We start from the raw sequence: 23,917 nt of genomic DNA on the forward strand, positions 1-23,917 counted from the left end.
AATCAAACCCAGGAAAGTATTCCAATAGAAAATCGCGTAGTTTCAGTGAAAACATTTCGGTTATGAACGTGACTAATTCTTTCTTCTTGTTATCAAAGTTTGTGAAATGCTCTGCAAACCCATTGTAATAATTGATGAAACATGTGAATTAATATGATTCTGAAGTTATGTGTTGCAAGCTGCGATTATCAAATTGGTCAATTCTGGAAAATATTGGTCATAAAAATTTTTAATACTTCTATACTAATATTGTATTCTAATTTGGTCTCCAATTCATTCAAGAATAATTCAATGTTCATATTTCATCTAAAAATGAAAAATTATTTCGAGAAACTTTCAACTGAATATAACCATCAGAAAAACTATAAATATTGATGAACGCTTAAGTCTGTGTATTAATTTCGTTACTCAATCTCAATTTGAATAACTGCTCACGATTTCATTAGTTTGTTGATGGAAAGTCAAAACCATTGGGTAATCGGTTTGATAGTTTCAAATCAATGTGTATGTATTTTCATTTCTATAAATATAGAAAAAGTATCTGTTTTCAATGATATTTTGTTTTATTTCGGTTACTTTCATTTTTTGAGTATTCAAACTTACAGTTCTGAATGGCATCCTAGTATTGGCCAATAACATTTATGTAATTTTTCAGGTTGATATCTTATTTTAAAATACCTGTCTATCATTGTACTTTAGGATATTCGGCTCTAACAATTTGACTGAGATTACGTAAAGTTAACACTTGATTTCATACTATGTAAAATTTGGCAGAAAAGAAGTTGAAAGCATTGGTTTGCACTACCCAATAGATTTGATTGCTTTTGATTAGCCTTCTTATCTTATCAGGCTCGTCTGTCTGATGCCGAGGCAGGTTTGTGAAGGAATTTTTCATAAATACTCTTTCAACTATTACTTTGTGTAAAGTGTTCTGTCTGATAAAGATACTGATTGAAACCAGTCTTTCGTATTTTCAAAATTATATTGGTGAGAAAGCTGCCCCAATCATCATAAATGTCATTTCATTTTCCTGTAATCTAGCATTCTCTCTCTCCAAAAACATCGTGTTTCAATGCATTTTTGCTTGTACCAAGTACCCAGCTGAGTTGATTACTCTTTACTAAGTGACTTTAAAGGGCAGCTGTCAAGAGTGGAACTCTCCTAAACACCGAAAACCTATTTCGGAGGCGGCGGGGCTGGCACAGAGTATGTGCTCTGCTGAAATTTCCTAACGGCACATTTTCCTCAATTTAGGGTAACCTGATTGGCGTTCAGTCTGCGACTACCTACGCCAAGTAGGTGAGCAACACAAATGTGGATTTGGGAAGTTGGTCATCTGTGACGCATTTCAGGTAAGCCCATTCCCATAGCTACAGGATACCGCATCTACCAGTCAGGATAAGCTCTCCTTATCCTTTCAGGTAACCTGTATCCATCCAGGCTGAAATGTGTAGCTCTTGAGTTGTACCTGTTGTACCATTGATCAATATTGATGTTGTCGTATGGTTAGGGTGCAAGGTCCCACATGAGTGCCTCTGTAAGTCAACTATACCTGACTATACATTCTGTTTCTTCCGCACAGCAAAATGATGCCAGGTAGATATACTGCTCTTGAGGAGACCATGAGTCGCTTTATGACTGCATCATCGTGTCTTTTATGTTAGGAACATTCGGTTATTTTAAGGTTCCTGAAAGTTTTCACGAGTAGCTAAGAAAATATGTTCATTACGACAGAGCTCCGCATTATCGATGAGATGCCGTTAGAGACATCGACATCCTCAGAGATGAAGATAATAGAGATGCTACAAAGAAGCAGACATCCGATAGCTAAATTTGTTTAACACTTCATTATCCAAGCTGACATACCTGCCAAAAGTAGCAAGCGATAGTGCGAGTAATGAGACAAAGATAGCCATCCTCAGTTTTGAATGGAGACAGATTATTTAATTTTTTTGACAATAGTTTTGAATAAACAAAGTGTTTAACAGTCTTTTTAGATATTCTCTTTTTCTTTAGGTTAACGCCGATAGAGTTCATCTCTTCACTCATTATTGGATTGATCTGCCCAATCCTCAAAGGAGTCCTGACACTCTGTTCCAATTTTTTTAGCAACATCATCATTTCACTTTACTTGAGTTTTTCTTTGAAAATATACATTTTTCGTCATTGTTCGTTACCTCTGATGCTTCCTATATAGCATAGTCATTTCAAAATTCAGATGATAGATTGGTTACTAGACTACTACTTCTTCCCAACTTTTCAATATTCACTCGTTTTCTCCATGGTTCCATTCTTTTGCTCGAAGGCTCAATTGATATTGAAACGTTTGTTTCATATTGTTCGTTTGGGTTTTTCAAAATAATGAACACAGAATTGCTCAAGGTAAACTGAAAAGTTCACCCCGAAAAGGTTACTTCGTAATATGAACCTCTAAAGAGTCTATTCACACAGTTACTTGTATTCATCCATTTCGCTTAAATAAATAAAATAATCTATAGAAAAATGGAATGTATATATTTAGCTTCCTTTACAGTGACTGGCATATCGGAAAACAGTATGTTCCTGAAGTAAACTCTTTGGTTTGCTTTTTATTGAACTTGAGCATATATTGAACAAAAGTCATTTTTGTGCAAGAAATCAAGGATTCTTTGTTGACCTTTTCACGGATTGGCACTTTTTATGAAATATAAAGTTCTTCATTATATTGTTTTTCACATTGTGGAGGGTAAAATTTCTCATAAAGGTCAATAAAAAACTCGTGATTTTTATGGATTTGTAAGGTTGAAGAATCCAAAAACATAATGAAATATTGACGCCCCCCACAAAAAATATTTTTTTTAGAAAAATTCTAAATTCAATCAGAAATATGTAAAGTGAAACAAACTAACATCGATACCTATTTCAGTTACATTCATGCATGATGATAATTCAGCAGCATTGATGTTACCTCGCAAGAGGTAACAGCAGTGAAGAACTCTCTCCGCAGAACAAACTTCGGCAGATCTGGTCATCGGAACTGTCGGAGAAGAACAAAGTTGCTGCAATGAATATACTTGCCGTTCCAATCTCACTCTGCTCATTTGGAGTAGTGAAGTGGATTCGGGAAGAGCTGTATCAACTCGATGTGAAGACCCGAAAAATTAGGCATCTCTATAGGAGTTTGCATCCCAAAACGTCCGTTTCACGGTTGTACTTCCCCCGACAACAAGGAGGCCTGAACTTTTGAGTTTGGAGTGTCTACATGACAGAATGGTACTGGATACAGCCTGTGAAGTCGTCATGAGTTCGGATCCCCTTCTCTGCCTGGTCCGTGACTATGAGAGAGCAGGAATTGGAGCATTTCTCTTTAGGGCAGTTGCCCGAGCAGCTGATGAACTCGGTATAGTGTTCGACACTGAACGAGGTGACCACAACTCTGTCACCGAGTTGGAACCCGTTCAGCAAAAAGCTCAGATAAAAGCCGCAGAGATCACCTTACTTCTGTGGAAACACAAGGATAAGCCAATGCATGGGGTCTTCTTCAATAACATTGGAGACCTTGGCTTATCAAAGTGCGTGACGTCAGCTTTTCTCAGGTCGAGTGGGCTGAAGTCAGAAACTGAGGGGTTCATCATGGCTTGCCAGGATGATGTCTTCAACACCTTAGTCTACCGTAGTCGCGTGTTGGGTATAGAAGTTCCTGACACAAGGTTAAGGGCCTACCGGTGTTGCTCTACCCTCCGAATTTATTGGAACTATTCGTTACCAACCCTCAGGCTCATACAAGCTAATAAGCCTGATGTAGTCCTTCTTGACCACCAGAGCAAAACGAAAATTGTCGTAGAGTTTTTAGCTCCTGGCGAGACGAATATCGTCAGAAAAGAGGAGGGAAACGGATAAAATATGAAGATTTTCTCTTCGAACTTCGCAGACTCTATCCAGATCACTCTGTCAAGATGGTTGTTTTGATTATTGGAGTCCTTGATGGAATGATGTCCTCTCTACTTTCGAATCTTAAAAGCATACCGGCTTGCCGCACTAAGGCAGAAATCTTAGCAGCACAGGCAGAAGGCTGTCATTCTTGAATCACTGCGCTTGCTCAGGGCACATGATTCTCGGACCCAATGATCACTTACCCCACGGTGTGGAGAGTGATCATTGGTTGATAATGCTGGCACGCCCTCCCGAGTGTATCGGGGCTTCGGGGAATAGGGCCTGACCAGCGCGCACTACGGTGAAAAAAATAATAATAAGGAGAAAAAACGGATAAGATATCGAGATTTTCTCTTCGAACTCCGCAGACTCTATCCAGATCACTCTGTCAAGATGGTTGTTTTGATTATTGGAGTCCTTGATGGAATGATGTCCTCTCTACTTTCGAATGTTAAAAGCATATCGGCTTGCCGTACTAAGGCAGAAATCTTAGTCGTACAGATGCAGAAGGCTGTCATTCTTAGCTCACTGCGCTTTCTCAGGGCACATGATTCTGGGACCCAATGATCACTTACCCCACGGTGTGGGGAGTGGTCATTGGTTGACAATGCTGGCGCGCCCTCCCGAATGTATCGGGGTTTTAGGGGATAGGGCCTGACCATCGCACACTACGGTGAAAAAAATATTCATTTGTCAAAAACAACTACAGTAACCAATGTCAATATTACAAATAAATAAAGAGTTAGCCACATATAGCATTGCTTTGTATGGTGGTTGATAGAAAAAGGGAAAGGATTAGAAAAGAAAAAAATGAAAGTTATTATTTTATATACATCAATGATATATACTAACAGTCTTTAGTCAATATCAATGCATTTCAGTCGTTTACTCATGTGATCATAAGTAACAATGTTTATGTACCGACAATTATAGAACGGGCCTAAAAAAAATCTCACATTTGAACATAAACCGGCTTCTATCATTCAGCAGTATTTCACAATTGTGATAAGTTTGATGATCATTCGATGAGTCATAGTTAGTCTCAATAATAAGATGTAGATGCAGATAAAAAAACGTAAATAAGAAAAATAGTGAAAGAATCAACTAGAGTGGATTCAAACAATTCAAGGTAGCTTCTTGAAAAAACACTCTTTTTTAATTTATTCATTTTCTCTTTTTTTTCGTTTTCATTTTATTTTTTCTTTACAGCATCTCCAATTACAGTTTTGTAATATAGTAATTTATTTTTTGTATCGATGAATCGGTGTAATTTTTTTTCGAGGTGTACCAAGTAACCAGTTTTCATACTGAATATTATAAATAATAAAAAAGTTAAAATTATGGAAATTGTTCAGTAATTATCACGTACAGTGCTATTGATTTCCTTCAAGGTGAACACTCCCCTTGGTGAATACACATTCAAAATCACATTTATGACTTCTTGGTATGAAAATTGTGAATGAAAAAGTGAATTTTGTGCAATCAAATACATGTATCCAAGAGAAATATTTTTTTTGTTATTCATTTATTTAAAACATCGACCTCTAGTGTCATTCTCTCATGAATATATAGTACACAAAAACTTAGATAGTATGTAACAAATTGGTATTTCTGAGGAAAGCTAATAGATTATTGATATCACATTCATCTCTACAATTGATGGTGGGAAGCCATAATTTTGTCTTTCGTTGTGATATACATACTGGGGGTTCTTCTTCAGATAGTAGGTACCCATGGGTGAGACGAGTGTGGCCTAGACAAAGACGAGATAAAATGACCTGGGCTTTTCTTTCATTGGGGGTGTTTTTCCAAGGAGATACTTACTGTTTTATCTCATGACGTTTTGTTGATGAACTATTCCATTGGGATTGCCAACTGCTGACGATCGTTTGCTTGTAAAGATATTTCAGATTCTTATGAACGGCAAGTGACGCTGAATCTGTTAACGGGTTAGTAGGTAATTGCTCCTTTCGCTAATTTGTCAGCTTTTTCATTTCCAACTATGCCAATGTTTGAAGGAACTCACACCAACTGGATGAAAACATGTTTTTGATGTAGTGAGTGGAGAGACTGTTTTACGAGAAGAAGATGATGATTGGTGTATAGGTGTGTAATTGCTTCGAGAGCGTTCAGCGAATCTGTGACAATTTATACTTATATTTCAATATGTATGATAAATCTATCTACCTATCTATCTATCTATCTAATCAAGCATTTTGGGATGCTCGTTTCCTCCATGTACTTTATCGCTCTCCAAATAGCATATAATTCACCTGTGAGCATTATGTTTTCTTTCAATAATTCAAATGAACAGCTGAAATCGGAGCTAGTGAAAGATGTCCCTAAGAGAAATATTTGTTTTCACAATTTTTTTGTATCTCAATGAAATGTTTCTAGGAACTTTTTTCGTTTGTATAGAGCGTTTTGGTTGATTATAATCGTTGAATTGTTTCACTTTTTATTTTGATTTCAAAATCAACTCTGTATATTTGTTCAAATGAACCTTTGAAATGTCTTGTGTAAGAGAAGCTTTCAACGATCACATTCCGGGATATTGTTGGCTAGATTCTCAACCTATGTAATGCAAAAATCGTACATCACGAACCGAAGGTACTAGCTCGATTCAACAATAGAAACACGAACCACTTACAATTTGAACTGATGCATTTTTGGTGTCAATGATTTTTATGTAGATCAGTGTGTTAAATAAGTTACTTGCAAACGCTGTTGTATAACTATTATAGAATAAGCAATTTTGGTGGAAGAATTTACTATACCTGAATTAAGCATTGTCATAATAAGAGTAACCTACATGAATATTTTCTGAAATTTGTTTAAACTTGAGTGGAGAAGTTGCTTACTACCAACTCCAGTTGAAGGCTATTCTTGGAATTCATCACATCCAAAAAGTATTTCTCCCAAAACATACCAAACTTTGAGGAACGAAATTTGATATTTCTTTTTTGCTTGATTTCAGAATTAGGTCGAAGACTTGATGATTCATGTATGACATAAATTATTTTGAAAATTATCATCATCAAATTACGTAAAACCGGTATAATTTTCTGTTCTTGACAATGAAAGCAGTTTCCTTATCTCTCAACCTTCCAACCTTCATGATTCCGTAATTCCACATAATATTCTGCAGCGTAGTTATTCTGTACGTGATGTCGACTGTAACGTCCTCATGATGGCGTTTTTATTTACTCGGTTACCGTTTTGAATGAACAATGACCGCATTCTCATCCGAAACAAAAGGTCAAGTGTAACAAAAATTGATTGTTTACTAATATACAGTGGACGATCTCAACAGGCTACTATTGAAGTCTTTAGACGATAAAAAATTGGCAGTAGCTACCTTTCTCGTCATCGAAAGAGCTTTTAACGGAGTCGCTTATAAGCTCGTTGGAAAAAAGGGAAGCCCCAATTGTTTGTCGATCAATAAAAATCATTCTAGAAAGATATTCACCACTTAAGGAGAGGCTTTTATACAGGGAGAAGCGGAAAATGGTGCTCAAGAAAAGGATATGCGGACGATTTACCGGTGATCAAAAAGATCAAATTTATTAACGTCATATTAGAGTTTACGCAGAGGACTCTTAACATGGTCGTGATATGGTGCAGAGGACCAAAACCATCGGTGATCAACGAAGTTAAGGTTCTTTTCGCCGTGGAGATCAAATAGTTGTGGGTGATTTTCGATCAAAGGCTCACTTGGAGTGTCGACTTTGAAAAAACCAGCCCATGAGTCCAGAGTGGCCCTTTAGAAGGATGTGGGTAGTGAGACCCATGATAACTGATGGAGCTGCAGCATGGTGGACAAAACAAATCAAGCAGGGACGATTAGGTTACTGAGTGGTATTCTAAAGTAAGTAGCCCACTGCAGCTCTTAAGGATCTTTAACAGAGAGAAGCACGAATGGTGATACACAGGTTGATGCAGGGGCCAACTTCAATCAAACAGTCGCACGGAGAAGGAAATCTGAAACTGAAACATGGATAGCCAGCCACGAATATTAAAAGGGCAATGAGGAGGCGAATACTCCAGCCTGTAAAAAGCAACCAAGTTCATGATAACATCTATCAATTCGTTGGTACGAGTTAAATTACAAAACTGGTGAAACAAGCGCCCAGGAATGGGGCAGTTCATGAAGAAACTCTCGCCCAAGTTTACGAATTGCCTTCTAAACCACACCCGCAAAATTTTAATGATAGTGGTAAGTCAACTAACGAGGTATTGTCGGCTCAAAACGCATATGAGGCCTATGGGCCTGGTAGAAGAAACTAAAAGCAGTTTTTATCAGGAGGAAGAAGAAACCGTACTACAAGTGCTCTGTGAATGCGAAGCGTTAGCAATAGAGATGCGGGAATGAGAAATCAAAGGCGTCAAGCTATAGAAGGAGCAACTATCAAAGCTATGGACTCATCAGAGAGATCTATCTACATAAAGAGCTCCAGTAACCAAGCAATCACAACAATAGATCTGCCGGGGTCGCATTGTATCAGACCACAGACCAGCTCTCCTAACAATCTAATCTAATCTGGAATGAAATGAGAACTTTCATTATAAAATATATGTAATAATAATAATAATAATAATAATAAATGGCCTTTATTTTACTTGTCAAAGTTTAGCATACATGGATATTTTTCCACTCAACAAAGCATCCATAGGTGAATACAAACGAATAAAATTAATTGTAACATGTTGAAAATGAATTGTTAAAAAATGAACTAAAACGGGAAATATATTAAAGAACTGTTTTTTTTTGGTTACGTACTTGATTTCAAGTGCACTTTTAATTCAGGCAACATTTTCTGAATCTATATTTGAAAAATAATGAAGAAAGCTTTTTTATACTTTCTTTGATATTATTGTAGATACTAACAACCTGATAAGAGAAGGATCGCTCGAACTATTTGGATTTATGCCGTGGGATAGAATATTCATTCCGATTTCTGAGACTTTCATGTGCATCGCGTCTGTATATCAACTTTTTCAGGAGATATTGAGGTTGTTGTTTTATTCTGAGGTTATGAACGAAGTAAGCCAGATGCAGTGCTCTTCTGTTAATCATTTTCAGCCACTCAATCTGATTTATGAAAGAGGAAACATGATCTCTGAATTTCAAACCAAAAATCAATCTTGTACATGCATTCTAAACTCTCTGTATTCTTGAAGATGTGATTTGATCGAGACAAGGGCCATAGATGATATCTCAGTAGTTGAATAAGGATAAAATTAAACTATCGCATCAAATGATTTTCATGTTTCGACTGAGAAAATGTCTGTTCGAATAAGGTTTTTTCAACAATCCATAAGCTTTACATATTAGTCAGTTGGGATGTGATTGAAAGTGTAATTTATACTCAATATCAGGTCCCAAACATTTGATTCAATCGCTAAATTCAATCTCGTTATTGTAGATCCTAATTTTGATACTATCTATGGCCCTCTGTCGGTGTTTAGAATTTTCGAATACAATACAAGATGATTTTTTAGGATTAATATTCAAACAATGATTTCTAGAAATAATAACGACGTTTTTTTTATCGTTGTTGAAAGAATGTTCTAGTGCCAACAAATTTTCCGTACATTACCCGTATTTTCTATAACACCTTTGTGTTACAGAAAAGTTTTAGATGGTACGGGTGCTCAAAGATAGGTGCTTTGATTCTGTAAGCGATTATCAACGGAATTTTTTATTTTTCCGTAATAGAAGTGAAAAAAAAGAAAGTGGATAAATTAGTTATAGTTATAGAGATATTACTCCATATTGCAGAATAATTACCTTCTTAGATTTATCAACTGAATTCGGAGAAGCTGCGTAAACTTTAATAATTTGCAAATATCACCGAAGAACAAAATCGATTGAAGATGAATTAGAAAACCTGCCTAAGGGCAACATTACAACATCTTTTATTACTCAATACAACGAACTGGAAGATGTTCATTCAAAAAATGGGTTGTGTTTACTGGAATCTCGAGTAGATTGAGACACATCATTCAGCATAGTTTGCTCTACAATTATCGTCAAGAAAAACAATGCAAATTTTTAAGGATTATGTCAGCTAATAATATATTTGTACTCTTCAGGGAAAATTGTAGCGTAGTCCGGTCCTGTAAACAACGGATATACCACACAGTTAAACATTACGCAGTAAATAACTATTCGCTTATAGCGGAACTAAAGGTGTGCCATCACTCTAGAATATCCACAATTTGCCGCCGTCCTTATACATTCTGAAGACGTACAATACTAATTTAGTCTGACGAGAACAGTTAAACTGGATATGGGTTATGAGGTAACAGAATGGATCAATGATTTATAAATAATGCAATGTTCGATAATCACGAACCGTCCAGTAGCATTGGAAAAATTTCAACTGTGATAACATCATACATTATACACAGGGTGTCAATTTGAAATCTTCTCACCCTTAATAATTTCCTCACAGTACATAATATGAAAAATCGAACAGACATGTCAATTTTATTTTCAAGGAGGACAATTCAAATGAATATTTTTAACCCTCATGGTTCAACTCCCTGACAGAGGTAGATGTTATCCTTAGAATATTAAATGGAAGGGGGATCAAGTATCGCATCATTTTGAACGGCGTTTGAATCTCTTTCCAAAGTTACTTTTATTTGTTATTTCTTGATGAGCAGTTACCGAAAAATACTGTTCTTCTGTTTTCAAACAAATATTTTTGTAGGAAATGGCACCTTTTCAACTTTTCATCAGGGGCAACATTTCTTCCAAAAAAAAAAACCATCAATAAGTAATCTAAGAGTGAAATTCTAATTCTAATTATTGTATTTGTAATTCTTATTACTGAAATTCTACAGATGGCTTTCTTTGCTACTTCTACCTTGAAAAGCCCGTTTCTTGAGCAGACAATTGTTCAGCAAATTTAAAAAATCTTGTAGTATTGTTAATTCAGTTTTATTTGTCTAGTGTTCGTTAATGCTTTTATTTCTGACCGGGATATTATAAGCTTATATCGTCATAGTTACGCTATCAATAAAGAGGGTCATAACTCCCTTGGGACATTATAGATTTTATAATTCCCTCTATCTTTCACAAGTAAAAATAAATAGAAATGAAAACTGAACCATAATTTATTTATTCACGTCATTACAAATAATAAATGTACAATTTTGAAATGTTCCCTGAAAATTACTTCCGCCACTGGAAACAATTTCTTCTTTTGTATGGCTGGAGCTTCTGTTCACTACAGTCGAGGTACCTGCCTCTTCTGATGACAAAGTAGACAACATACGCGCCGTTTTATTTCTCAATTCGATGCTGTCCTCCAAATACCCCTCCGCCACCGTGGAACTTTTCCAACCTCCGTGTCTTTTTAAGTTAGTCATAGTTGCTCCTGCATTGGCTAGAGCAGTAGCAGAAGTGCGACGAAGGCAATGTCCCGTATAGGAAGATGAGTTTGGCAATCCTAAATACATTGCGATTTTGCTGGGGATTTTCCCAAACATGTTTTTTCCAATTGGCTGAGATGTACATTTATTTTGTCGGAAGCTCAAAAAAAATCGTTCAATACCTTTAGGACGCAAAGACATATAAAGTCTTAATAAAGGCAATGCGAAGAACTCTTTTTCATCCACAACTGTAAATTTCTTCGATACACCAGTTTTACTTTCCGGTACGTTCACTACCATAACGGAATCCCGGTCCTCTATATCCGATATCTTCATATTCAAAAGTTCCTGACTTCTGCATCCTCCAAAATAATCCATAATCAAAACAACCTATAACAAAAAAAGGAAATAAATACACACAAAAAGGAAAATAAGAAAAAAATTACCTTATGCAATAAATGAATATCATTAGGAGCGTCCTTTAGGAATCTGATAACATCTTTAGGAGATAAAACAGCAGACTTTTTCGGCTTATAACTCTTACTCTTCCGTTTCAAAAAAGCCTGTAGTTCATTGAACTTGGTGATATCTCGTTTCTCATGTATAGTCACCATCGATTTTAACATTTTTCCGTTTCAAAAATGAACAAAATTTTATTGAAATCGGTCAGAAATAAAATTATCTATGTACCACGGGAATTAATGAGCCTTAATAACCTCAGGCAATTGCTGTCCCTCGGGCCAGAGGCTCTCGGGACGCAAACTTTGCCATCGGTAATTAAGGCCCTCCTAATTCCCTTGATACATAATAACTATTAATAAGTGTATGCATTGTAAAAATAGTTTATATTCTTTTAAAACGAAAGGTTGGAAAGTGCGCACGAAGGGCGGTATTTTTTAATGAAAGAAATCCAAATTCAAATTGAAAGGGGTATATTTTGAGGAGGGATCAATATTTGGGAAAGGAAGGTTTTGGCATTCTACTTCTTCATCATTATATGAAAAAATTTGGGAATTTCCAAAGAAAGGAAGAAAGCAATTGATTTCAAAATAAACTCTAAACAAAGATGTGTAGATCATGCAAGGAAGTAACTTTCAGGCACAAACTAGAAGAAAAAGCCATCTCAAAACAACTAGTTTCCTATAAACATTGAAGTACATGAAAGATAAAATACTTTCGAAACAACAACTTTCAGATGAACGTTGAATTACACAAAAAATATTTTTCCCATTCAGTTCGTACTCCAAACATTCGTTATGAAATTGATACAGATATCATTCACAGAATTGCTACACAATATCGTATATGAAAGGCATTTTTGTAGAGAATATTTTTAACGCTATTTTTGAAAATGATGGGATTTGTAATTGTAATTGTGATGAATGTTGGAAGTTTATTAAATATTTTAATAGACATAACATGAGGTCCGTTTGATACAGATGTTAATTTGTGTACAGGAACTATCAGATTATAATTTTGCCAGAGAGTATAACCAGCAGCTATGCAGATAGTATCCCTTTGCTGATACTCATGGTAATAATTCTTAATGTAAGTGACACAATTTAAAATATACATGGATATCACAGTTAAAATTTGTAGCTCAGTAAATAACTGCTTACAAGAATCACCATATTTTTTAAAATACATGGTTATTAGTATCTTTTTTTGAGCAATCAACAGATCATTTAATTTTCTGTTGTTACCTTAGCAGACTAAGCAATAATTTAGACTTTAGTGAACATATGCAGAGTAGTAGCTTAATAAAATATTTATGGGGGCAGAATTTCTGAGATTCCAAATAACGAAACAATGCTTGGATAATTTTATAGAAATAGAGTCAATATGATCTTTACAGAATAATTGGGAGTCATTGTTCAACCCTAAGAATTTGTCTGTGTTTTTCTGCACAATAGATTTAGTATCAGCTCTAACCAATATACTGTAGTCCATTTCTCTAAGCGAGAAAACAATGGTATTAGATTTATTGCTGATTATTACGAGGCCGTTTCTGGCGCAGTAATTAAGCATATTAGCAACTACAATATCAGCCTGGTCAGATAACCCTTCACAAGAAGAAGAACTCAATAAGAAGGACGTATTATCAGCAAATTGTACAGTACAATGTCGTTGATTAATATTAGAGATGTCGTTGACGAATAAGAGAAAGAGAGTAGAACCCAGGACACTACCTTGGGGAACACCTGTTAATATGTTACGATTTTCAGAATGATACATTCCAGATTTGAGCCTAACCTTAACAGATTGTGATCTGCCAGTCAGATAAGTTTTAATCCATTTTAGACTTTGGGCGTGAATTCCAGTATCATAAAGTTTATCGAGGAGAAGTTGATGGTTGATGGTATCAAATGCACGTGACAAATCAAATAGAATACAGATTTGGATATCGAGGATATCGAGTTTATCGAGGAGAAGTTGATGGTTGATGGTATCAAATGCACGTGACAAATCAAATAGAATACATGGATAAAACATGATTGACCAGAGAAAGAGTAGCATCTTGGGTGGATAAACCAGATTGGAATCCATATTGGCTCTTTACGTGTAGGTTATACTTTTTACAGAAGGATACAAGTCTGTTGAGATAGGATTTTTCGAAAAATTTTGAAAATGAAGACAGCAATGCAATACCTTTGTAGTTGGAGATTAAGTGCTTATCATTTTTCTTGTGAACGGGAACTACAATAGCATGTTTAAGACACGAGGGAAATGAACCCTCAAAGAAAGAGAGATTAAGTAGGTATGTGAGTGGTTCAATGATTAGTTCAGCAACATACAACAATACTCTACCTGGTAATTCATCAATGCCACTAGAGTTCTTAGAAGATATGGACTTGATGATATCAAGAAGTTCAGTTTCGTCTAAAGGATGAAGAAAAAAAGAGTTTGTTTTTATATCATGATGATGTTCACCAAGAGGTTAACAATCATTGATTGGAGAATTTACAGTGTCAATGAAATAATCATTAAAGACTTGAGGAATGAGATGATCACTTGGTGATCGAAGCACATGTCGAGGTGTTAAAATTACGGTTTGTTGTTGGGATAAAACTCCAGTAATATTCAAAGCTGTGCTATTGCACTGACACCCCTACATTTCTTGAGGACATACACACAGCCCGTACATCGACCTACAAAAAGTCGGTGTTTGGGCTGATATTCTTGGAACTGCTATTATTGGTACGTTATTTATTGAAGAAAACTTGCTGGCAATCTATACCTAGATATGCTTGAAGACGCTATCGATGCGGACGGTAATTTACTGCTGCAGGGGGATCTGTTACATTTCCAGTAGGACGGTGCTCCACCTGATTATTTTCGTCCTGTCTGATTCCCGAATAGATGGATTAGCGGAAGGGGAGCAATTGCGTGACCTGCGAGATGAACGGGTTTAACTTCCCTAGTTGTTTTTCTTTGGGGACATCTTGAATTCATTGCTTGTAAAACGCAACCTGCTGATACTGATTACACCAGTATTCGGCTCGATTCCGATTCCGTAATGTTCGAGAGGGGTTCGAAAACAAAGATTATTACTATTTAGAGCAGAATCGACAACATTTTTGAACGTAAAAAAACCATCAAACTAAAATTCACACACGAAAACTAGATTGTTTTCTGTTGGTCAAGGGTTGAAACGATGCCATCTACTCTTATAACCTGAATACTAACCTGAAAACCATGCAACTCAGTCCACGGGCATTCTGAAACCAACATCTCTCCTCCTAGGGGTTTGAACCATGAGGGTTGAAAATATTAATTCAGAGTGTTCCACTCAAAAATAAAATTAACCCGTCTCTTTGATATTTCATTCCATGCACTAAAATGGATATATATTAAGGGGTTTTCCAATTGACATCCTGTATATTGATCAATTGGAAGTAAATTACACTGAACATTGATCAACTAAGTTTTTGAGTATACTTTATTTCCCGATTGCATTGTTCCAAAAATTTATGAAATTCGAACGGAGGTCACCCGTGATCAAACTGTCTCCACATTTCAAATAATTAAATCTATGTTGTTTTCCAAGCAACAGGTCTATAGCAAGTGAGACAACCACGTGTATATATGGAACGCCGTTTTACTTTTCATTATCACAAATATTCATTCCTTAATTTATTCAACTAATAATTTATTTGTTTGAATTTAATTGATTCATGCATTTGTTCGACACATTAAAAACGATGGTTCGCAAAATTTGTTCTATTTTAAATGACACTTGATTTCAAATGTTACGTGAATTAATTTGTTTGATGAAAAGTTGCGAACAGTTATAATATAGATTCATTGTTTGAAATTTTTGAAAGTAAATGTTTGTCATATATACTTTTTTTGTAACTATCGAATAATTTACTACAATGTCCGTCAAACATGAATAAAATTGTTTGTTGATAATTATAGTTACATGAATTGAAACGATTGTTGATAATTTTAATTCGGCGCTAGCGTCGAGCGGATTCTTGCAGAAACTAAATTTTTAAATTTGGCAACATGCAGCGCCGAATAAAAATTATCAACAATCAATTTAATTCATGTATCACCTAAAAGCAACAATCAAAACAATTCATTTTTACAAAATACCAATAGAAAGTAAAGCGGCGTGCCACGCCGTTTTACTTTTTATTAATATTCCTTTGAAATGAGCTGGATTATTTTGTTTGTTGAATTTCAGTGATACATGAATTAAATTGATTGTTGATAATTTTTATTCGGCGTTGACGTCGGGCGTATTTTTGTGGAACTACATAACTGCATATATATATGGCGTTGGTCATAGTACGGTAATGATCCGTTCGACCGCAGCGACAAATAAAAATTATCAACAAAAAATTTAATTCATGTATCACTGAAATGCAACAAACAAATTAATTCAATTCTTTCCAAAGGAATAATAATAAAAAGTAAAATGGCGTGGCACGCCGTTTTGCTTTTTATTAATGTTCATTTGAAATGAGCTGAATTATTTTGTTTGTTGAATTTCAGTGATACATGAATTAAATTGATTATTGATAATTTTTATTCGGCGCCACAGTTGAACAGCGTTTTGTCGTACTAATATAAATTAACTAGCATGTTGCCATATGTAACACTTGAAGTTCTTGATAAATCCGCTTGATACCAGCATCGAATTAAAATTATCAACAATTGTTTTGAATGTATCTTTTAAATATAACAAACTTTTTAAATCATCAAAAAATTTAATTCTTTCTCAGAAATTAGCTTTTTAAAAATATTGATGAAACGGAGTGATACTTGCTTGAGAATGTTTTTCACACAAGTAACCAAATTTTATATTGAATGCATTAAAGTCAATGTTGGAAATATTCAACACTTTCAATAAAATTGAAATATAAAAATCTTTATTACTCATAAAAAAATATTTGGTATGAAAAGTTAATTTGTTATATTTTCAGACAAACGAAAGTCTATTTTTATTATAAACAATGTTTGATGGGAAAACTTTGACAGTCATTCAAATATATTCATTGAAATTTTATTCCCAAACTTCTTTTAGAAAATGAATTTGAAGTTTCATTATAATTCAACAGTCATATAAATATAATCAACATTTTAATCAAAAGTCAAAATTATATGCGGAATTGGAACGTTTGTTGAATTTACTCGAATAATACATTCCATTGAATGTTGAATAAAAATGTTTGTTCATTGCTGAGTTGAACTATATATAGATATATATTATTTTTCAGCATAATATATAGTAAATTGGCGTTCCATCTTCCAATACTCTAAAACAATATTTTTCTTCGGAATCAATATGAGCTTCAAGTTATTTCATTAGTCTTTTTTATTCAAATAAAAATTGTATTCATGTAACATTTTAAATCAAGTGTCATTTAAAATAGAACAAATTTTGCGAACAATCGTTTTTAATGTGTCCAACAAATGCATGAATCAATTAAATTCAAACAAGTACATTATTAGATGAATAAATTGAGGAATGAATATTTGTGACAATAAAAAGTAAAACTGCGTTCCATATGCATACGTAAATATTTTATATTAAAACAAATGGGCTCAAAATTGCAAGTCAAACAAAAAAATAGAAAATAAATAATAGTTGAAAAAACTAAAGAACACGCTTTAATAACAACTCAAACTAAAAAAATAAAAATAATTCGAAATCATTTCAAGATTCTGTTCAACATCGATAATAAGTCCTATGGCTTGATGTAATAATGCCTTTTAATAAATCTGAAATCAGAATGAATGAATTTACAAAAAAAATAATTTGGTTGTAAAAAAGCGCGTGTTGCCAATCTGGCAAACAGATCCTATTCAAGTATTTTTAACAATGGATATTTAGCACTCCACGCTTTTTACAACAAAATAATTTTTGTAGAAGGATTTTCTCTGATTTCAGACTTATTAAAAGTCATTAGTTGCATCAAGTTATAGGATGTAACACAATCCTAAATTAGTTTCGAATTTTTGGCTTTCTACTACTCCATCTGATACAAAAAAGGGTTGAGAGAATCTTCCAAAGAAAGGAAGGAAGTAATCAATTTGAAAATAAGTAACTCCATACATGAATGTGTAGATCATGCAAAGAAGTAACTTTCAGACACAAACTGAAAAAAAATTCTCCTGAAACAGCTACTTTCATATAAACATTGAATTACACGAAAGAAAAAAATTCTTTCGAAACAAATACTTCTATATGAACACTGAATTATACAGAAGATACTTTTCTCTACTTAGTTTGTATTTCAAACATTTGTTGTGGAATAAGAATCAGGTATCATTCACATGAGTTCTACTTTGAATGAATGGTAATAAATTGTACTCAGATGGAACAATGTCACCCTCACTGGTATACACCGATGTTTCGCCTTAAGACACTTGCCCTAAGGCTCTTCAGTACCAATTTGGATAACATTATAGAAAATACACACACTTCATTCATGAATTACGATTTTGAATGTCACGGAATAAGCTTGATCTGCTTATGTCATCGATGACATCGTAATGACATTCATTCACCTATTTGATTTAATCCCAGCCAAGAGGAATCTTATTTGAATTGAAGGGGTTATATTTTTAGGAGTGATTAATTTTTGGGAAAGGAAATTTTTGGCTTTCTACTACTCCATCTGATACAAAAAAAGGGATGAGAGAATCTTTCAAAGAAAGGAAGGAAGTAATCTTTCCCAAAAATTAATCACTCCTAAAAATATAACCCCTTCAATTCAGTTTCGAATTATTTTTTAGTTTTCTATTCCGGCAAAACTACCGTTAAGGAGGCCAGGAAATTTAAAAAGGAATACAGATTTCTATACACCAGCAATTTAGAAGCACCTATTAATAGTTCATCAAAGTTGAAACAAGTCTTCTCATTTACCTGATAGGCAGTAAACATCTTTTCCAACCAACAACAAATGGTTTTTCTTGCTACTCCCCTGAATGAACTATTACCATTATTAAAGAAAAAGTATGATTTTCCAAGTACCACTTTTCCCAACCAGAGGTCGGTCACGATAACTTTTTCACATGAAAGATAAACCACGAAAATAAAGAACTATGAAAATTATTTCTCCTTTTTTACGACACTGATAAAAAGTCCACAAAAGTGAAGTAAACATTGGAATAGTATTCACAGCTTCAAAATTCAAGGCTCAGAGTTTGGTTTTCACTAAAACAAAATTGAAAGTGGTACACTTAATAGACTGTAACAAAAAAATTGATACGATCATCTATGTGCGACCTTGATATCGACAGTAGGATATTGCGATGTCGTTTCGGTAGTTAACATAATTTAATATTCGTTTCAGAACAGGTGAATAAATACCCAATTCCATATATCCAATCTAAAAAAAAATATCAGACTACAAGGTTAGACATTTAAATTGATAATCAAATTGTATTAGAATAATGATATCAAATTCATCAGAGCATAACAAGTGTGCTGAATGTTTAGCAGTTAGCATTATTATTGAACTTATTAAGTTTACTTCTGACTGTATTCTGCAACTTCTAAATCGATTGTAACTGCGATTGCCTTCCTTCAAAATTTTAGTGTCCACCAACCCAACCGTACCGGAAAATCATTGAACTCGAATGAAATTACTACATGGGTTGAAAAGTCTCGAGTCTAACACAAAATTGGCGCTAGTCTTATTGCATTCACCTCTTTTTCAGCAACAACCAACCAAACAAATTAAAAATTGAAATATTAATAAAAGCTGAAAATTGAAAATTATTATTAACAAAAAATGAAAAATAAAAAGGTTCCAAACCAAGTTATGTCACGACGTTTCGATTGTTAGTATCCACAATCGTCTTCGGGTGATAACTGGACTTATTCCTCCGAGATACGACTATTTATAGGCCATTCGAGTGCTTTCACCTAGCCCCTCTTCTCTTTTTCCACTTCATTTGTTTTAACGGGAAATGACCGTTTGGCGGGAGTTGGTCGTTTTTCGTTTTATTTTCCATATGTTTCCATATGTTACGTATCTCTACGCTAGCTTGACTAAATGCGTTGTTGGACAACATATACGCGGCTTCTTTGAATTTTCTCCTAAACCAGTGTTCTTTTTTGTGGATGATTTCAGCTGTCGCCACCAGGCGACGGACAGCGCAGTGTTGTGATGTGCCGGACAAGAGAGCGACAAGCTTAAAAATGCTGCTTCTATATCTCATTTTTATGTTAAAAGTGATATCTACATTATTACTAGTAGTGAGTGCCGTAAAGTGTTGCTAAAGAAACAATGGTTTACACAACTGCAGAGGGTTGAGTTCATTGAACTGTACTATGGAAATAGACGTTGTGCTGCGAGAGTCGCTTGAACTGTTCGATCAACAACATAATAATAATAATAATAATAATAATAATAATAATAATAATAATAATAATAATAATAATAATAATAATAATAATAATAATAATAATAATAATAATAATAATATACACATCCTATACACACGAATACTCACCGCAGTTGACCGAGTGTTCGAACGGATATATGAGCAGAGAGGGTCGAAGAGAGGAGTCGCTGGATGTAAAGAGAACCTGCTCATCGATAGATGTGTAACGCAGGACTCGATACAATATAAGCGTAACCTCTCTATGGCCTGGATCGATTACCGTAAGGCATTTGATACAATTTCGCATGAGCTCATCTTGCATTTGCTCAGATGCCTTGCGGTACCCGACAACATAGTGAGATGCATTGAACAACTGATACCACTTTGGCGAACTCGCTTCACCATAACATCTGGTCAAGCAAGAGTCCAAACAGGGTGGGTCACTTTCAGAAGGGGTGTATTTCAGGGTGATTCCCTCAGTCCCCTTCTATTCTGCATCTCACTATTGCCATTATCCGTTGCGCTCAGAAACACTCGAGGGTATAACTGTGGCACCCCCGGAAACCGGAGGCACAAGGTCACCCATCTGTTTTATATGGATGATCTTAAACTTTATGCCTCTGGAGAGAAGGATCTCCATCAGTCCTTGAGGGTGGTGGAAGAGTACACGCATGCTATCGGTATGAAATTCGGGATAGACAAATGTGCAATGGTTCATCTCAAAAGAGGACGATGCGGGGACTACGGAGAGGATGTGCAGCTCGTAGATGGAAGCATCCTACACCATCTGGATGCCGGAGAGACGTATACTTACCTCGGGGTGGAACAACGCCACTCACAAGAGGTAACTGCAGTGAAAAACTCTCTCCGCGGCAAGTATCAGCACAAACTTCGACAGATCTGGTCATCGGAGCTGTCGGGGAAGAACAAAGTTGCTGCAACAAATATGCTTGCCGTTCCAATCTTACTCTACTCGTTTGGAGTAGTGAAATGGACTCGGGAGGAGCTGTATCAACTCGACGTAAGGACCCGAAAAATGATGCATCTCTATAGGAGTTTGCATCCCAAATCGTCCGTTCCAAGGTTGTACTTCCCCCGACAACAGGGAGGTCGTGGACTTTTGAGTTTGGAGTGTCTTCATGACAGAATGGTACTGGATACAGCCTGTAAAGTCGTCAGGAGTTCGGATCCCCTTCTCTGCATGGTCCGTGACCATGAGAGAGCAGGAATTGGAGCATTTCTCCTTAGGGCAGCTGCTCGAGCAGCTGATGAACTCGGTATAGTTTTCGACTCTGAACGAGGTTACTATAACTCTGTCACCGAGTTGGAACCCGTTCAGCAAAAAGCTCAGATAAAAGCCGCAGAGATTACCTTACTTCTGCGGAGACACAGGGATAAGCCAATGCATGGGGTCTTCTTCAATAATATTGAAGACCTTGGCTTATCAAAGCGCCTGACGTTCGCTTTTCTCAGGTCGAGTGGGCTGAAGTCGGAAACTGAGGGGTTCATCATGGCTTGCCAGGATGGTGTCTTCAACACCTTAGTCTACCGCAGTCGCGTGATGGGTATAGAGGTTCCTGACACAAAGTGCAGGGCCTGCCGCGAGGCGCCCGAGACCCTAATGCACTTGCTATCAGCATGTCCAGCATATGCGGTCTCGGCCTATATCCATCGACATAACGCGGCCCTAAGAGTGCTATATTACCATCTACGGCACTCTTACGGTATTGACGAGACACCGGTGTTGCCTTACGCTCCGGGGGATATTGAATCCGTTGTGGGGAACGAGAAGTGCCGAATTTATTGGAACTATTCGTTCCCCACCCTCAGGCTCATACAAGCTAATAAGCCTGATGTAGTCCTTCTCGACCACCAGGCCAAAACGATATTTGTCGTGGAGTTTTCAGCTCCTGGCGAGACGAATATCGTCAGAAAAGAGGAGGAAAAACGGATAAAATATCGAGATTTTCTCTTCGAACTCCGCAGACTCTATCCAGATCACTCTGTCAAGATGGTCGTTCTGATTATTGGAGTCCTTGGTGGAATGATGTCTTCTCTACTCTCGAATCTCAAAATCATACCGGCTTGCCGCACTAAGGCAGAAATCTTAGCCGCACAGATGCAGAAGGCTGTCATTCTTGGCTCACTGCGTTTGCTCAGGGCACACGATTCTCGGACCCAATGATCACTTACCCCACGGCGTGGGGAGTGGTCATTGGTTGATTATGCTGGCGCGCCCTCCCGAATGTATCGGGGCTTCGGGGGATAGGGCCTGATCAGCGCACACTACGGTGAAAAAAAAAAAAAAAAAAAAAAAAAAAAAAAAAAAAAAAAATAATAATAATAATAATAACAGCCACTCAACTTAGACACTCCAGCCCTAGCGCAGTTCGAAGCTTTCAACAGAGAGCTTCGACAGCCTGAGCCCAATGAACTGCGCAACCCGATAACCCCGGATGACGTTCGAAGGGCCCTCGTTGGTTCCAAGAACTTTGCTGCTCCAGGCCCAGATGGGCTGAACACTTATTGGTGGAAAAAACTACCAAGTACCCACCGCCATCTGGCCAGAGTTTTCAACTCATGGCTCGATGGAGAGCAGCCGATTCCGGATTGGTTTGTCGAGGGGCGGACCGTTCTTATCCCCAAAAGCGGAGATTTGTCGATTCCTAAGAATTACAGACCGATAACATGCTTGAATTCGTGTTATAAGTTGTTTACAAGCATCTTATACACACGAATACTCACCGCAGTTGACCGAGTGTTCGAACGGATATATGAGCAGAGAGGGTCGAAGAGAGGAGTCGCTGGATGTAAAGAGAACCTGCTCATCGATAGATGTGTAACGCAGGACTCGATACAATATAAGCGTAACCTCTCTATGGCCTGGATCGATTACCGTAAGGCATTTGATACAATTTCGCATGAGCTCATCTTGCATTTGCTCAGATGCCTTGCGGTACCCGACAACATAGTGAGATGCATTGAACAACTGATACCACTTTGGCGAACTCGCTTCACCATAACATCTGGTCAAGCAAGAGTTCAAACAAGGTGGGTCACTTTCAGAAGGGGTGTATTTCAGGGTGATTCCCTCAGCCCCCTTCTATTCTGCATCTCACTATTGCCATTATCCGTTGCGCTCAGAAAGACTCGAGGGTATAACTGTGGCACTCCCGGAAACCGGAGGCACAAGGTCACCCATTTGTTTTATATGGATGATCTTAAACTTTATGCCTCTGGAGAGAAGGATCTCCATCAGTCCTTGAGGGTGGTGGAAGAGTACACGCATGCTATCGGTATGAAATTCGGGATAGACAAATGTGCAATGGTTCATCTCAAAAGAGGACGATGCGGGGACTACGGAGAGGATGTGCAGCTCGTAGATGGAAGCATCCTACACCATCTGGATGCCGGAGAGACGTATACTTACCTCGGGGTGGAACAACGCCACTCACAAGAGGTAACTGCAGTGAAAAACTCTCTCCGCGGCAAGTATCAGCACAAACTTCGACAGATCTGGTCATCGGAACTGTCGGGGAAGAACAAAGTAGCTGCAACAAATATGCTTGCCGTTCCAATCTTACTCTACTCGTTTGGAGTAGTGAAGTGGACTCGGGAGGAGCTGTATCAACTCGACGTAAGGACCCGAAAAATGATGCATCTCTATAGGAGTTTGCATCCCAAATCGTCCGTTCCACGGTTATACTTCCCCCGACAACAGGGAGGTCGTGGACTTTTGAGTTTGGAGTGTCTACATGACAGAATGGTACTGGATACA

At 36.6% G+C, this 23,917-nt stretch overlaps 2 protein-coding genes across 2 annotated transcripts in view; one reads left to right on the top strand and one right to left on the bottom strand.

Annotated features, from left to right (window-relative positions):
- Nucleotides 1-23,917, top strand: part of Nost (Nostrin) — a 288,623-nt gene that overhangs the window by 38,591 nt on the left and 226,115 nt on the right. The window lies entirely within an intron of this gene.
- LOC141485916 (uncharacterized) lies at nt 10,904-11,916 on the bottom strand. Its single transcript, XM_074183582.1, has 2 exons — nt 11,742-11,916; nt 10,904-11,685 (listed from the first exon to the last, which is right to left on the bottom strand). Exons 1-2 carry the CDS (start codon nt 11,907-11,909, stop codon nt 11,038-11,040), a joined length of 816 nt encoding a protein of 271 aa, XP_074039683.1. The 5' UTR covers nt 11,910-11,916; the 3' UTR covers nt 10,904-11,037.

The sequence above is a fragment of the Leptinotarsa decemlineata genome, unplaced genomic scaffold (genome assembly GCF_025532065.1).
Source record: "Leptinotarsa decemlineata unplaced genomic scaffold, Ldec_3_MD MMD2_tig00026340_RagTag_RagTag, whole genome shotgun sequence".
In the NCBI taxonomy this organism is placed as follows: Eukaryota; Metazoa; Arthropoda; class Insecta; order Coleoptera; family Chrysomelidae; genus Leptinotarsa; species Leptinotarsa decemlineata.

Coding starts and splice junctions, on each gene's coding strand:
- LOC141485916 (XM_074183582.1), bottom strand. CDS start 11,909: ATGGTGACTATACATGAGAAACGAGATATCACCAAGTTCAATGAACTA. Junction 11,686..11,741: donor ATATTCATTTATTGCATAAG/GTAATTTTTTTC, acceptor TTTTTGTTATAG/GTTGTTTTGATTATGGATTA.